The sequence below is a fragment of the Lynx rufus genome, unplaced genomic scaffold, assembly GCF_022079265.1.
Source record: "Lynx rufus isolate CCGP_SWC_20201006 ecotype Redwood Valley unplaced genomic scaffold, mLynRuf1.p SCAF_1, whole genome shotgun sequence".
In the NCBI taxonomy this organism is placed as follows: Eukaryota; Metazoa; Chordata; class Mammalia; order Carnivora; family Felidae; genus Lynx; species Lynx rufus.
In genome coordinates, this window is record NW_025814823.1 from 137,047,992 (window position 1) to 137,065,089 (window position 17,098).

The 17,098-nt window shown below is 39.0% G+C and overlaps 1 protein-coding gene across 1 annotated transcript in view; it reads right to left on the reverse strand.

The window, feature by feature from the left end:
• MRPS27 (mitochondrial ribosomal protein S27) overlaps positions 1 to 17,098 on the reverse strand; it is an 87,502-nt gene that overhangs the window by 55,891 nt on the left and 14,513 nt on the right. The window contains exons 3-4 of the mRNA XM_047087812.1: positions 15,021 to 15,091; positions 12,714 to 12,772 (exon numbers count right to left, since the gene is read on the reverse strand). Coding sequence (XP_046943768.1) covers positions 12,714 to 12,772; positions 15,021 to 15,091 — 130 coding nt within the window. The remainder of the gene's footprint in view (positions 1 to 12,713; positions 12,773 to 15,020; positions 15,092 to 17,098) is intronic.

Consider the following 17,098-nt stretch of genomic DNA (forward strand, 5'->3'; position numbering starts at 1 on the left):
TTATTTTAATCCCTATTTTGATGAGGAAACCGAGGGACTGAGACTATAAGTGACTAAATCAAACAGCTAACAGATGGCACATCTGGGATTCAAATCTAACCAGATTGGCTCCAGAGGCCATGCTCTTTTCCTTTATTTATTTAAAAAATTTTTTAATGTTTATTTTTGAGAGAGACAGAACATGAGTGGGGGAGGGGCAGAGAGAGAGGGAGACACAGAATTTGAAGCAGGCTCCAGGCTCTGATCTGTCAGCACAGAGCCCAACGTGGGGCTCAAACTCATGGACTGTGAGATCATGACCTGAGCGGAAGTCGGACGGTCAACCAACTGAGCCACCCAGGCGCCCCTCCTTTTTTTTTTTTTTTTTTAACGTTTATTTATTTTTGAGAGAGGGACAGAGTGCGAGAGGGGGAGGGGCAGAGAGAGAGGGAGACACAGAATCCAAAGCAGGATCCAGCCTCTGAGCTGGCAGCACAGAGCCTGACGCGGGCTCAACCTCACGAACTGTGAGGTCATGACCTGAGCTGAAGCCTGATGCTTAACTGACTGAGCCACCCAGGCACCCCATTCATGCTCTTATCTACTATACTATACTACTCCTCAAGTAAAGAAAAAATAAGAAATACATATTTCTGACTAGTCAAAAAAAAAAAAAATAAACCAACTAAGCACCCCTGAGTAGATAAAAGAAAATTCTCTGGAAGAGGGTCAGAGAGATCATATTCAAATGGTGAAAATCAGGGCAAATTTATGGATGTAGCAGTATTTGGTTGGGACAGGCCTTAAAAGAAAGGTTGAATTTTATCAGAAGGAGATGGGGAGAGGCCAAAGAGAAGAAAACATGTGGTGCACTCAGAGAATAGCAGTCCATTTCTGGTTGGAGTGTGAAAGCTCTGTGAAAGTGTGCCATCCATGTTAAGAGATAGTACCTGCTATTATCTCAGAAAATGGAGGGCTATAACAAGCTGTGTGTGTGTGTGTGCGTGTGTGTGTATACATACACACATATATATATCAAAACTCTGCATGGCTTTCATCAATGAAGACAAATGGCCGATCTGCATTTCAGCTCTTGGTACATCCAACACACAGCCATCTAATAGCCAGTGTGTCATAAATAAACTGATTATGTGCTATACTGGCCTAGAGTTGGACAACCTGGTTTTATGTCCCAGCCTTGCCCATTACTAGCTATGAAATGTGGTACACCATGGGTCTTAAAATCAGCTTTGCTATTAAAAAGAAGAACAGAATAGATCTCAAAATATAAAGTCTGTATGGTAAAAACAAACATAACTAGAAATCTATCAAGAAAATCATTACAGCATGGGCACCAAAGAGAATTCACATCAATTACTTCTAGTTCCTCAAGTGTCCTGTTGCCTAGACACATGGCATCTGAAAATACTTCGGAATTTACTTGCCAGTGGCCTCAAAACTCATGATGAAATCAGTTCTCACAAAGGTCTTCTTGAAACTTCTGTGTAACTACTATCTTTCCCTTAAATACCATACCAGCTCCTGAGAAAATTTCTTAATTGTCTCTAAATCAAACTGCCTTACATGCAAAATCCTGCTGAAGACTCTAAGCATAAGACATTACAGTTATGTCTTTCTGTCCTATAGCTATAATTTCTGCTACCTTGATAATGACTTTGCAGTTATGAAAACAGCCAAGAAAATGATTTTCTCTTTTTCTGATCAAAGGACTTTATGCTCTGGAAAAAAACAACTTGGGATATATCTTTTTATATGAAACTACATAACTTTTTTTAGGCTTAATCCACAGAGGGTTCAGCAGCTATCAAAATAGATCTATTTTGCTTTTAAATTCCATGTACATGCAAGGCATCAAGAACAGGTGCTTTGTGGGCCCTCCAGAGAAAGATAATAGCAAAGTATCAAAAACATACAAAAAACTGGCTTCCTGGAAAATAAGAGTGAATACCCAGCTTCTTATACCAAGAGATTTACTAAAAGTATTTACAAAGAAGATAGCAAATGAAGAATGTCACCCAAATCCAAAAGAAATTAAGAGATCCCCTTACACTTTCTGTTGTTTATCTATATTCACTAGTTTTTCTATAGATATTCATAGTTAATGTGGCTGAAAATTCAACTCCACTATTTAAGTAAAGTCCTGGGTAAGAAACTAAACAAAAACCAGAATCTCAGGCTTTCAAAGTCTGAGGTTTCTTGTGATAAGGTCTAGCTTCTAGATCAATGGGATTGAGAAACACAGAATTTTAGATATGCATGGTGACTTGGGAAGCATCCAAGATCATTTGCTCATCCAGAAAGCTAACCTCCAGAGAGTTCATTAACTGGCTCCAAGTTACAGATCAAAGTGGAAACTAAATTGGTCCTAAAATCCATGTCACCCATTTCCTGCCATCCTGATTCCTTCAGGGTCTTTACACTTTTTTTTTTTCATAATTATGCTTTTTTTTTACAGTTCTATCTCTGTATATGTTAGTTTTTTTTCTGAGTTTAATTAGTTTTACGTTACTCTGTTATAAGGTATTCAAGTATTCACTGAGTCTTTATGTTCTGCTTTATTCCTTAGGCTGCCTTAGGACAAAGAACTGGCACTATGAGATACGTTGGTCTAACTGATGAGCCTGTGAATTGGAAGTGAGGCCTTCATCTGTAGCCAGTGCTTGGATTTGTTACGTGGCTCGTAAGAGATTACTTAGCCTGCCTGCCCGAGTCTCAATTTCATAGACTCTGAAAGTTAACAGGACTTGAGAGAATGCCTACTCCAAAATTTCCCAGCTGGCACTAGGACATCAGGAAGACCCCAACATAGGTATGTTTTCCAGCTGTTCTTTCTCCAAAAGTCTGTGACTAGTTCCTCTGAAACAGTTCAAATGTGGTTGGTAGATATAAGACGTGATACAGCAAACTCAGAAATCTGTACATGTACAGTAAAAACACCAAAGAAAAACCTACCATCTTGCTGTCTTGCTGTCTAAATCTGCTTCCGGTTCAATACTTCCATCAATGGACTAGCCATTTTCTCATTTACCTGAAGTTCCATTTTCACCTCATTTTTGATCCTTGTTTTGTATCATCACATTCAATCTGTCACTAATCCTGTTCATCGATTTTTTTCCTTCCTATGTGCAAAACATTTCTCTCTTCATTTCCATTGTCAACTACCACACAACAGGCCTTTTATCACCTTATGCAGACAATTAATTTCCCTTCGACACTTATCCCTTTCAATCTAAAATTTACTGTTATTAATATTCCCGAAATACCTTTATTATGATACATACTTCTCAAGAATCTACTGAGGGACACCTGGGTGGCTCAATCAGGTAAACATTCGACTTCGGCCCAGGTCATGATCTCGAGGGTCATGAGTTCGAGCCCTGCGTCGTACTCTGTGGTGACAGCTCAGACCCTGGAGCCTGCTTTAGATTCTGCGTCTTACCCCCACCCCCGCCCCCAGTCTCTCTGTTCCTCCCCCGCTTGCACTCTGTCTCTCTCTCTCTCTCTCTCTCTCAAAAATAAATAAAGATTATTTAAAAATTTAAAAAAAGAATCTACTGATAACTATGTTGAGGATCTTTTTAAAATTTTTCTTTGAATAATATATATCCATGGTATGAAATTCAGAAGGTACAAGAGAGAATTCAGTCAGTAGTCAACCCAGGTCTTTAAAAAAAAAAACAAAAAAAACACCCAGGACTGTTCCCCCAAAGAAACCAGTATTACCAGTTTTTGTGGGTATATATATGCCATTCCAGAGACAGTCTATGCATATAAACACATATACACACATATGTATCAAAGTACATATACACATATTACATTTACATAGAATCCATGATGGTAACATAATAAAAAAAGTCTATACTTTTTTTCACTGAATGCGTTTTATAACTTGTTCCATCGGAAATATGAATAAAGTTTTCATTCTTTTCATTGCCCTGTATTGTACTGTTAATAATTAATCATGCCCCTGTAGATCAACATAATCTTTTACTTTTTGTAATGGATATTATTTCATAGGTGTGTGTGTGTGTGTGCATTATGTGTGTGAGAACACACCCTAAAACTGATATGGGATGCAAAGGACCTGAACCAGCCAAAATGATTCTGGAAAAGAACCGAGTTGGAGGGCTTAGAATAGCTAATTTTAAGACTTATTATAAAACTAAAGGCATCAAGACAGTGTGGTACTGGCATCAAGATAGCAATGGAACAGAGGTCAATGGAACAAAACAGTACTGAAGTAGACTCACACATATACAAACAACTGATTTTCCACAGAAACTCAGAGGTAATTCAGGTCAGAAAGAATAGACTTTTCAACAAACGGTGCCGATACAACCAGGTATTCTTATGCCAAAGAATTACCTTGGATTCTTACCTCACACCATATACAACACATAACCCAGAATGGATCACAGTCCAAACTATGAAGCCTAAAGCTAGGAACTTAAAGGAAACACAGGAGAAAAATCTTTATGCTGTTGGGCTAGGCAAAAACTTCTCCACTGGTGGCAAAAGCACAATCCATAAAAGAAAAGAACTGACAAACTGGACTTCCATCAAAACTAAAAACTGCCCTCTGAAAATCACTGTTAAGTGAGCAAAAAGACACAACTATGAGATAAAGAATTCTCAACACCCATTAATAAAAACGCAAGCAATCCAATAAAAAGAAAAATAGGAAAAGGAGTTGAACAGTCACGTTACCAAAGGAGACGTAGACACGGCAGAAACGCACATGAAAAGATGTTCTACATCATGAGTCATTTAGGCAAAAATAAATTAAGACCACAATGAGATACCACTAAACCCTATTAATAAGGCTAAACGTGTTGGCAACAATGTGGAGGATCTGGAACTACTGTTGGGATGGTAAGACAGTAAAACCACTTTGAAAAACAGTTCGGAAAATGTCTACCTACCATATGCTCCACCCATTCCACTCCCAGGTATTTACCACAAAGAAATGAAGGCATCGGTCCCTACAAAGCTTCGTACATAGATGTTTGCAACTGCCTGGACTGTTATGGACTCCTAGGATGAGAGCCTCCAGGGGACTCATCACTCCGGAAAAATAAAGTACCTATCTAAGGTATCAGATCCCGCTGGGAAAGCTAGGTAGCATGTGTGGACAAAAGCCAGGAAAATACCCTTGAAGGTCACCCCTCTGGTATGATGAGGCCCCCAGGCTGCAGTGAGACTGGTCAGGAGTTAAGTGCACAGTCTAAAGGAGCTGGGGACACAGTTCTCACCCTAACTCCCAGCACACTGCTCCAGCGGGTCTTTGGCAAGGTGCAGACAGTGCCCCTGACAATCAATGGACTATTCTCTATTGCAGAGCCATTAACAGTAAGAAACTGTCTCCTAGGCCTGTGGTAAGGATTAGCAAATAGGAAGTAAATAAAGCACTTGGCAATATTAAAGAATGGAAGTGTTTTTTAAAAATGCTGTTACAAGTCATTTCCCTCCTCTTGGGCTCTTACTCGTTTCTTAATAACGTTGAAACATAATGACACCTGGCAACAGGCTAACAGAAAAATCTCTGATTTCCTTTCATTGCTGTAATACACAATCTCCATGCCTGCAAAGGAAAATTACTACTGCTTAAGCTCCTCATCAGCTCCCACCTTCCCCTCTTTCGACAGACGGACACAGATTCTTACAACATGGGCCTAGGGTAGTGCGCTCACCTTCCAAGGAGCCACAGGGATATTTTTGTTTATTGAAAGAATGGAGCTATTTTGGACCGTCCTTTTTTAGACTGGCTGCCAACCTGGGACCTGGAGACATGCAGGCTGCCATCTGCCTCACCCCAGCTGTTGCTGACCTGCCATCCGTCCCCAACCACGGATGCCTGCTATCTGCCAGGTCAGTTAAGCAACTCAGGAGAGATGCTTGAGGCTAAGGTACGGTGTGGATGAACGTGTTGGCAGCACACAGCCTGCCACACTCACTACCTTGACTTCCGCTCATTAATGGGTGGCAGGTCACTTCCCATGACAATACGGAGCTGTATTCTGAGGACAAAAACCTTCTCATGCAGCTCTGTGACAATCTCTTCTTATTATAAGGCAATGAATTCAGTATTCCCCACATTTTTGCTAAAAACCAAGACTATTTTTAAAAAATGTTACATTCTTAAAATAGAGAGAATATGTTATGTACATCAGAAATTTCTATCACTTAGCCTTCAAGAATGATAATTGTGCTGCAGATTAAATTATCAGTTCTGATTACTGACACTCTGACAGTAAAAGGAACAAGTTTAATTTTATGCATGCTAAACTGCCATGGTCTCAAAAGTACCGGAAAGTCTAAATAAGACTTTAAAGATGTAATTTGCAAACATCCCTGGTGAAGAGGAAGATACACGTGGAAAGAAGGAGTTTTTATGGCTTGACTTTGCATTCAATTAATTCAGTAATCAAATACCAACACAGGAATTGTTAAAGCTTGTTAGAACCATGAAAACAATGGCTTTTACTGATGCCACAATTTTACCGATGACATACAGTTTTATCTCCTGAAAATGGAGATTAGAGCCTGCCTCGGGGATCACGTGTATATATGTGGGCAGCACACATGGACTTGGGGAGTCCTGAGCTCAGAACTATTGACAAGGTAGCCTGAGAAAGAGACGCTTTTCACCAACTGATAAAGGAAAACTCTAGGTAAGCTCACTATAACAGACTTCAAGTTGACAGATCTTAAAAGGGATCTCTTGTGGAGAAAAGGCTAAGACCACAGCCTCTAGAAACCAAGTACCATCAACAACCCAGAGACTACACAAAATATAACACATTTCCTCCTATCTCTTAATTTTAATTTTCTCCTGCTTTACCATGCTCTATACTCTGGTCTCTATGGAATTCCTTCTGTCTCAGTTTCCTTGAAAAAAAAGCATACTGGGACCCTTACTGATAATATCTTCCACTGTGCAAACACTGCTGTTTTCATAGTACTGTCCCTCTGTTTACATTACATCCTTTTGGCTTCCCTTCTCTGCCTGGGTTAGACAGCCGCTTACGTGCATACCATCTATGTTGGCTGCTCTCAGGGAATCTCTATGCCTTAGTCTCGGCATCAGTAAAATAAAGATGCAAATCTAATTCTTAGGAATGTTGTAAGTTTATAGTAAAACAAAGACAGAAAGACATTTTTCTTCCAACGCCAAAGAGAGGGTACATGGGTAGGAAACAGAAATTAATCCTATGCCCAAGGGAAAAATATTTTGCTCAACTCCTTTTCACACTAACACGGGGCATATAAAACTCTTTTTTAGCAAATATAGAGCATAACTGAGCTGTCAGCTTCTTATGCCTAGCAGTCAGATGCCCTGTGAAGGGCCCTTTCCTCTCAGCAGCCATTGGTTGCACAGTTACTTTTCTCCTCAGTGCCTTAACACCTCTGCTTACTGCTAAGCAGCATCATGGCTTCTCCCTCACCAAGCCCAGAGAACGGATGGGTGGCGATACCAAAACCGGGCAGAAGTGTATCCTGCTCAACCCCGCCCCTGCAATGATCTCCTGCCTACAGCATCTCTGGCCAGTCTGCATCTCTTCACTTTCCCCACATCTTCTTCAAGCTCTGTGGAGAAGCTTATGAGACTGGCTGTATTTAAGCTTTCATTTGGAAAACAGCACACCTATAAACCATATGTTCGTCTTACTCTATAAAGTCTAAACTAAAATAAGAAAAGAAAGCCTTCTTTGTAAGAAGGAAAAAACAAAGACCTAGAAAATTTCAAAAGGCCTGGAGGAAACCTAAGCAAAGGACTTTTCAAACACAATTTCATAGCAGGGTTCTTGACATTTCTTTGTGGCATGAATTCTCCGGCAGTCTGATGAAGCTCATAAACTCCTTCTCAGAATGATGTTTTAAATGCATAAAATAAAAGCACACAGGATCACAAAGGAAACCAGTTACAGTGAAATACAATTATCAAAATATTGAAAAAATTCTTAAGATGTGGGAACATGTGCTTCTGTATTAATGCACGAATTAACACTATCTAGCAGTAGTTTAATTCCAAATGCAATGTTTATGTATTATTTTTTTTTTTGAGAAAGAGAGAGAATGAGTAGGGGGAGGGCAGAGAAAGAGGGAGACACAGACTTTGAAGCAGGCTCCAGGCTCTCAACTGTCAGCACAGAGCCCAAAGCGAGGCTCAAACTCACGAACCACGAGATGACGACCGGAGCCAAATAAGCCACCCAGGGCCCCCCCAAATTTAATTTCTAAGCAGTGATGAGCATAATTTGTCAAGAGATCTGCAACAAACGTGTGAGATTTGAAAAATCTGCTTTTATTAGTGAGAAAGACACAGATGTTGCTTATAATACTGTGATCTGTTGCAAATATTCATAATTGAAGGAAATGCTAAATATTATTGAGAGTTTAGTGAAAATACATAGTTTTATTCTCATTGAAGTTCATAGACCTCTCTACATTCTCTCCGCAGATCCCAACATATACATAAAGCAGTTGGAGGAACAGCTTCCCTGGCTTAAACAGAAGCAGAAACAGAAGCAGAGGGCTGGTGGCAGCATTGCCTGGCTTCTCTGTCACTGCCTTTTCCTCCCCAGCCCACAGCCCTGAGGCCCCTGTAAGCAATCAGCTCCAAGGCTTGTTGGAAGCAGCTTGAAAAGCACTCACAAAGAAGGTACTATTCGGCCTGTTGAGAGTACGAGTGCAATAGCACGCCTATGCCTATTTTCCCACTCTCCCAGCCGTATCTATACATATGGTGTGAACAGAGTATGTGGGGGATCGGGTTCTTCTTACCTCATTTTCTTTTCACTTTTTTATTCTCCTATTTTAATCTTGTTTCCTTTATTTTGTTATAGCCCACCAGTTCTTAGCATGCCTTCTCTTGTTTCTTACTGACGGATTTTGTTTATTGTACTTCAGTTCAGCACTTGTGCTGTTGTACTCGTTTTTACTCTTGGTTTTATTTTCCCATTAGATGTGTAGAATATTATCAGGGACTCTTTTTCTTGTCAACCTATATAGTGTCTGGTATTAACTGCTTTAATCACCTTTAGTTCACATTATTCCTTTGTTTAAAGCATCACTGCCCTTTCCTCGTTTTTGATTTTGATTTTGTTTGTTCGTTGTTGTTGTTTAATGAATGGTAGGGGGAAAAGCTGATCATCAGGTTGCAGTCCCCCAGGGGTCAAATAGGGGTGTTTGGATATTCTTTTCCCTCATACTCTCTCAAACGCAGCCTTTCTAACTCTCCTTAAAAGACCCTGGGAATCTCAATCTTGAAGCCTCTGAACTTTTAAACCTGTGTCCCTCAGGAGAGTCAAAGGCTAAAATTCTCTCCCAGGAGGATAGAATTGTAACAAGCCGGCGTGTGCCAGCAGCACCCTGAACTGCTGGAACTTGTGCACCTGAGTCAACGGCAGATCCTCAGTCAGCCCTCCACTGGTCATGCAAGGTTCCAAACTTCTCTGGCTCTAATACTGCTTACATCATCAGTGGGGAGACCGATCACTAGAAGATGGGAGAACGCAGCAGTTAGGCTCTGCTTGCTGAGCTTGACCCGCACAGGCTGAGGCAGAGAAAGAGTTGAGCCAGTGACAGAAGTGGCAGCCCAAAGTCCTGTTGTGGGCCCTACCCTCAAAGATGGTACTGCCTGGGGAGTGAGAAATCCTCCCAAGAAGCTGTCAGTTATTTGGGATTAAGAAATGGCTTCATTTCCTTACTCTAGACTGGTGATCATAAACTTCTCTAAGATGTCTAAAGTCATCCCATGTGGGGATGCCGGGCATCACAACCACTACATGCTGAAGACCTAACTGGTGGCAATACCACAGGCCCTTGGTGTCTTTTGGATCGACATTCCTGACTTCAATTAATGCAGAGAAACCTTGAGAGTTCATTACTTGTAACTTCTAATTTTGCTGAGGCACAACCTTTATATATTCTCTAACGCTGGAAAGCAGGAATGAGACATTTACCTAATGAGTGAATGTAGCCAACCTCCATTATCTACATCTTGATGCAGTTTTTTGGGGTTATACCTAGTCCGCATACACATATAACAGTAATTTCATGAAGTCACAAAAATGTTTATTTCTTTAAAAAAAAAAAAAGGCTGAGAAAAAGAGAGCCAATTTTCTTGGCAATGGAAGGGAGGAGAAACAACAGAAATAAAGCGATGTCATTGTTAGAACAATATTGTTAGAACAATAGTTTTTTTTTTTTTTTATTGAAGTATAGTTGACATTCAATATATTAGAACCTCAGTTTTGATTAAGCAAAGGATGGGATGTCAAATTAAACAGTGACTCATCTTAAGATGGGTAAGAGTCTTCTATATAACCTATATGGAAACAGGAGAGAGTTTAGGAAACTTTCAGTAAGAGTCTAGGCCTAACAAAACTGACATCATGAGAGGAATCATGATGATCTTAAAGGCGGGACTTAAATTTCTCAGTTAAACTTTAACATATGAGGAATGGGACAGTCTTTAACTTGGTCTCTATACTCCAGCACCTTGGACACAGCCTAGGCATGTAACAGGTGCTCAGTAAACACTTGCTGAATGTTGAATCACTGAAATCAATTATACACTACAGAGGTACTTGTAAATTTGGGTTGTATTTCTTCCAAAATCATGGCACTGTGTCCCACAGGACAGAATTCTAAGAAATAATTTCTCTTTAGACATTGGAACTATTTTCTGCATTTTGCCATCAACAAAGCAAAAGAACAAGAACTGGGAAGATGGTGGCCTGAATACACTTTCCACCACAGGCAAAAATAACTATCAAAGGAGCCCTATGGTGCCAAAGAACCACTAAAAAAGGCAGGGCTTACTCTCATTAAAGAATACATTTATATTTAGGAGAGCACTTGCAATTATGATTTCAGGACTAGAATTTAAAATTATGAAATGATTAAAAGCAATCTTAAATTTAAAATAAATGCTTTTAAGGGCGCCTGGGTAGCCCACTCGGTTGAATGTCTGACTCTTGGTTCCAGCTCAAGTCATGATCTCACTGTTCATGGGTTCGAGCCCTATATCAGGCTCTGAACTGGCAGCATGGAGCCTGCTTGGGATTCTCTCTGTCCCTCCCCTGCTACCACGTGCACACACTCTCTCTCTCAAAAATAAACTTTTAAATAAGTATATTTCAGGTGTGAAATCTAATGTACTTAAGATTTACATTTGTACACAAAACACCAAAAAGGTGGCAGAATTTACCCAATTCAGAAAGAAAGAAAAAAAAAAAAAAGGCTCATTACTATGTAGCAAAATCATGTAAAAGAAAATTGAATACATTTTCATTAATACAAAGAAAGCTTTAAAAAATGTACCTAGGGGATACCTGCATGGCTCAGTTGGTTGAGTGTCTTATTTTGGCTCAGGTCATGATCTCAGGCTCATGAGTTCAAGCCACGCATCCAGTTTGTTGCTATCATTGTGGAACCCGCTTGGGAGCCTCTGTCCCCCTCTCTGCCTGCCCCTCTCCCACTTATGCTCTCTCTCAAAAATAAAATAAACATTAAAAGAAATAATAAAAAATACCCAGATGGAAAAAATAAAAAACTCTCTTAATCAAAACAAAGGACAAATGGCAAATTCTACTGTAATGCTTACTAAGAACATTTTTTTAATTAACTTATATATTTTGAGAGAGAGAAAGTGCAAGCTAGGGAGGGGTAGAGAGAGAGGGAGAGAGAGAGAATCTCACACAAGCTCCACTTTGTTAGCACGTAGCCAGATGTGGGGCTCGAACTCATAAACCATGCGATCATGACCTGAGCTGAAATCAAGAGTCAGGTGCTTAATCAACTGAGCCACCCAGGCACCCCAAAACATTTTAAGCGTCAATTTGAATCTATGTATGAAACCCAGGAATTGGAACAAATCATAAATCACATTTTTTAAATCACGATAAGGAATCACAATAAAAAGTTGTAAGGTATCATTTTGATCTGATAGATGAAACTATAAGAAAAAAATCAGAATTTATTTGACCAGTCCCTTATTTAACAAGCTTTAGGTTATTCACATCTTTTGCTACCACAGATGGTGCTGTAGTGAACAAGCTTCTTTTTCTTTGTACACACAGGTGAGTGTGTCTGTAGTTCACAGTAGGATTGTTCACAGCTGTGGGCAAGTATGAAGCAAATGTGGTAATGTCCGTAAAGTTTTACAATATAGTGTTAATTAAAAATAGGTGCTGAATAGTGGATATAGACTGTACTTCCATCTGAATAAGAAAGGGAGAGAAGAGATATATAAAATTGTTCACCTATCAGACTGACAAAAAATCTCAAAGTGTGAAAACACCTGTTGGCCAACCTGTAAAAACAGGCCTTTCTACTCCAGTGCTGGCAGTAATGTCAGCTGGTGAAATCTCAATAGAAAGCAATTTGGCAGCAGCTATTATAATTACAAATGTATACACTTATGAGGATTATGTGTAAAATTACATGTGTACAGGGTTGTTAATTACTCTACTACACCTACTACAAAGAGACAGAGCAAACAACCTAAAGTCCTATAATAGAGAACTGGTTTAAATAATACATTCACAATACGGAATATGATGCATATAAAAAATGAGGAAGCTGTCTATATACTGATATGGAAATATCTCCAAAACACAAACTTAAAAAGGTGCTAAACATTATGCATAATACCTACCACCCTTTGTGAGAGAATATATAGTCAGATCAAATGGAAAACTTACTTGTAAAGGTAATACTCTGCATGGTCTATCTCTTCTCTAGATGAAATGTTGTCCACAAACTGAAAGACAGAAAAATAAACTTTGAATTCAGATTATGCTATATATTGGACCTGATTCACACAATGACCTTAAAAAAGATAGGACATCCAGGGGCACCTGGGTGGCTCAACTGAGTAAGCATCCAACTTAAGCTCAGGTTATTATCTCATGGTTTGTGAGTTCAAGCCCTGTGTCGGACTCTGTGCTGACAGCTCATAGCTTGGAGCCTGCTTTGGATTCTGTGTTTCCCCTCTCTCTCTGCCCCTCCCCAGCTCATGCTCACTTGCTCTCTCTCTCAAAAATAAATAAACTTAAAAAAATTTTTTTTAAAAGATAGGACATCCATTTTATTCGAACACTGTTCCCATGGTACGGCTCCATTCTTGAAACCCTTTTGTGCTAATGCAAAGAACACACAAAGCCTTCTGTTTTTCTGTGTGTAGATCAACCTTGATAAGAAAAACTGTTTGAAAACCAAACATGAAACTTGCCCAGAACGAGAGAGCTCCTCCTACTATGTTTATAATTAGTTATCAATATTTCCCTTTGATATTTTCTCTATGTTCCAAACTCCAAACATGAGAACAGGTAGGTGAAAGGAGAAAGACTCTAATGGCTGAAAAAATATGGCCCAAGAGATGAAAATCTAAATTTAGAAAATGTAGCCTTACGACCATTTTTCCTACTCTGACCCTGCTATGAACCAGTCAACCTGTGATCCTTCCACCAACAAAGTCTTCCTTTGAACCATAAAATCCTTGTGTATGCTCCTAACTCCAAAGTAAAGAAACAAACAAAAATAATTATTCCAAGGATGTATTCTATCCTATAGGAGACACAGGCAAAAAGGATGGAGTAGGACAAAATGCATGTTGTGCCTAAAACTGAAACTTTATGAAGAAAAAGAGCAAAAGCGGAGAGGCTTTCTAAAAATGTCTAGGACTTAAGGATTTTATTTAGAAATCTCATTAAGGAGCAGATAAAACACAATTCAAACACAGGACTTAAAGTTGAGAACTCATTCTCCTGAGTGAGTGTTTGCTGTGTGGCAAAGACAGATGGTACAGCCACTCCGGAACTTAGCTGGTCCATCTGCATTAAAAGAATAAGGGCACCTACACTGAAGAGTGTGAGACTCCAGTGAGAAAATGTACGTGAAAGCTCTTTAAGCTCTCAAGTGCTGCTTAAACAAGTATCAGGTATTATGGCATACAGAAATCTTATCCATCATGTAAGAGATGAGCAATGGCTTTTCAGTCCCCCTCTGAAAATTGAGGCTACACAATTTAGGTTATGACCTAGTTAAAACTGCTTCCCTACTAAAAGGAAAATATCAAGAGGCAGAAAGAAAAGACTGAGACTAAAAAGGATAAGGGTTTCTTTACTTTTCCTCATGTAAATTTAAAAACATCCTGAATTTTATGGTGCCATTAATTTCTACAAAGAATTTTCACAATTAAGATCTCATTTTAGCATACCAGCCCTGTGGGGAGATACTACTGATCCCACAGTGGAAATGAGGAAATTGAGAGGGGCTCAATTGCCTAATGTCACAAAATGAATTCATGATAAAGAAAAGATCAGATCTACTTGAGGGAGGAAACAGAGAAAGACTTTGATGTCACAGAGATTTGGGTTTGAAGCTCAATTTTTCTATTTGTGAACTGTGTGTACCTGAGTAAGTTATCAACCAGTCTGAGTCTTACATATAAAATGCAGTTAACAGTGCTTATCTCATACGGCCATTATATGAATTAATAGAGGTAATGTACATTAAGAAGCTAGTACAATAGCTGGTATAGAAAGTGTTCAGTAACAGTTACTATCAATTACCATTCCTGATTTTCAGCCTAATATTATCCTCTGCTCCACCGCACTGCAGTATTAAACAGTAATATCCATTCTTTTATAGACTTTCTCAAATATCAAAATCACTTCCAATATTAACAAGTGAAATACTACAACTTTGAAGGGTGTATCAACATAAAAAATCATAGTATCATAGAACAGAATATCATATCCTAGAAAAATTCAAATCAGATACACAACAATGATCACTGACATCAGAGTCTGGTAAATTTATTACTTTTTATTTCAGTTATAGAAATTTGCTACTTTACCACAAAATATCTATTAGTAACTACAAAAACATACCCTACTATGCAAGAGTATTTCCTATGAAAGGTAGCCTTTATTTACACAGCTTCATTTAAATAAAGGGCCTCTCATCCTCCTCCTTTGAAAATATAGATGTTTAAGTTTTCTTACCCGTGATATTGTTAAAGAACTAACAGGCAGCTTTCTCTCATATGTTTTATCCATTAAAGATGCTAGATCAGCTGTGAAGACAAAGAAGGAAAAAGAACGTTGTCAAATACACATATTTCTTAAGAAAAATCTAACAGATAACAACTCCTACCAGATGGCTGCCAACATTGTGAAGTCATTATTAAAACAGATGCTCTTTCTTGCTCTTTTTATAAATCATTTTTGTATAAATTAGAAAGGATGAAGGAATATTAGTAATATTTTAAAAATGGTTTACTTAACTGGAGTAAGGATTATTTTTAAAATCCTACCATATATTTAGCTTTTTAATTTTTTTAACGTTTATTTATTTTTAAGAGAGAGAGATAGAGAGCACATAAGCCAGGAAGGGGCAGAGAGAGAGGGAGACACAGAATCTGAAACAGGCTCCAGGCTGTGAGCTGTCAGCACAAGCCCGACACGGGGCTTGAACTCACAAACCGCGAGATCATGACCTGAGCTGACGTCAGACGCTTAACCCTCTGAGCCACCCATGCCCTTGACCATATAGTTAGCTTTTAAACAGTGGATCAATAAAGTACCTCTGGAAGGAGATAGAAGAAAGTGTTATCACTGACACTTTCCAGGGAAAGGAATTACATAGTAGGGAACCAAAGAAAGGAGATCCTTCGTTGCTTACACATTTATTCTTTTTGCATTTTGAACCAGGTAGCTAGCTGTATTAGCTCTTCAAAAATTTAAAGATTGGAATTTATGAAATGACTTTTACACATTTTCTGAACAAATCTGAGAGGCATTCTGACTACGTTTAGTAATTTTTGGCCTGAACTAATTCCTATTCTGGTTGCTTTGAGCAGAATATCCACAGAAATACTTGGCATTCCTGAGATTACATTGTTATCTCAGAGTCTAAAAAGATCTGAAACACCAAGCAACATACTCTCAAAAGAATTATTTCACACCTTCTCATTGCTTCTCAAAGTTACAATATGTTCTTTCCCCTTCTTTCCTCCCTTGAGCTCATGGTTTTGTGTCTTCTTTCCCTGAGTATAAAATAGAAGCAATCAACAGAACTTCATCCTCCTCCCACCAGGTCTCCAAGCTACCAGCATCTATGCACATATACTCTGCCTTCTATTTTTTAACAAAGGATGAACTTTATCAAACCAAAATGACAAAAACCTCCCTTAACCTCCTATCTCCTTCCAGATAACTTCTCCGTTGCTCTGTACCCCTCAGCAGCAAGAGTTCTCAAATCAGTCATCCCTGACACAACTATTACTACTTCCTTAGGTCCTTTCTCTCTTGAACTCATTCAAATCAGGTTTTAGTTTCCATTATTCCACTAACACCAAAGACCACCTCCACAGTGTTAAATCCAACGGTTAATATTTCATCCACATCTTACTTGACCTCTCACTAGCATGTTAACATAGTTGACCATTCTGTACTCTTTCTTCACTTTCTTGGGTTCCTTTGCAAAATCTCCTCTTATTGACTTCTAAATGCTGGAGTGCCTAAGTCTCAGTGGTAGACTTTTCACCATCTTCTCAGTCCCTGGGTGATCTCATGCCCTCCCAAGCTTTAATATCATCTACGGATTATTTATTCCACGTATATATGCCTACCCTGACTTCTTTCTGCCTGTAACTTCAGACTTGTGTTTCCAACAGCAGAGGTGACATCTCCATTTGGATGCCTAACAGGTATCTAAACATGGCAGGTCCTCTTAATTCTACAACCTTTCCCTCAAACTTGCTTTTCGCATCTCAGTAAACAGCTATTACATCTACTGGCTTATTCAGGTCAAAAACCTAGGTGTCTTCCTCAACCTCATTCTTTTTCACTGTATAACCAACTGTCAACAAGTACTAAAGGCTCTAGATTTGAAACATAAATATAAATATGTATTTTTTCCTACTACCACTGCTAATCTCACACCTCCCGACTAGTCATGTTAACTATTGCCCCCCCCCACTTACAATCTAACCTCTACACAGCAGTCTGAGCAAGACTTTTAAAAAAAGATAAATCAAATACTGTCATTTTCTCTTCTCAACCAGCCAACAGCTTTCTAT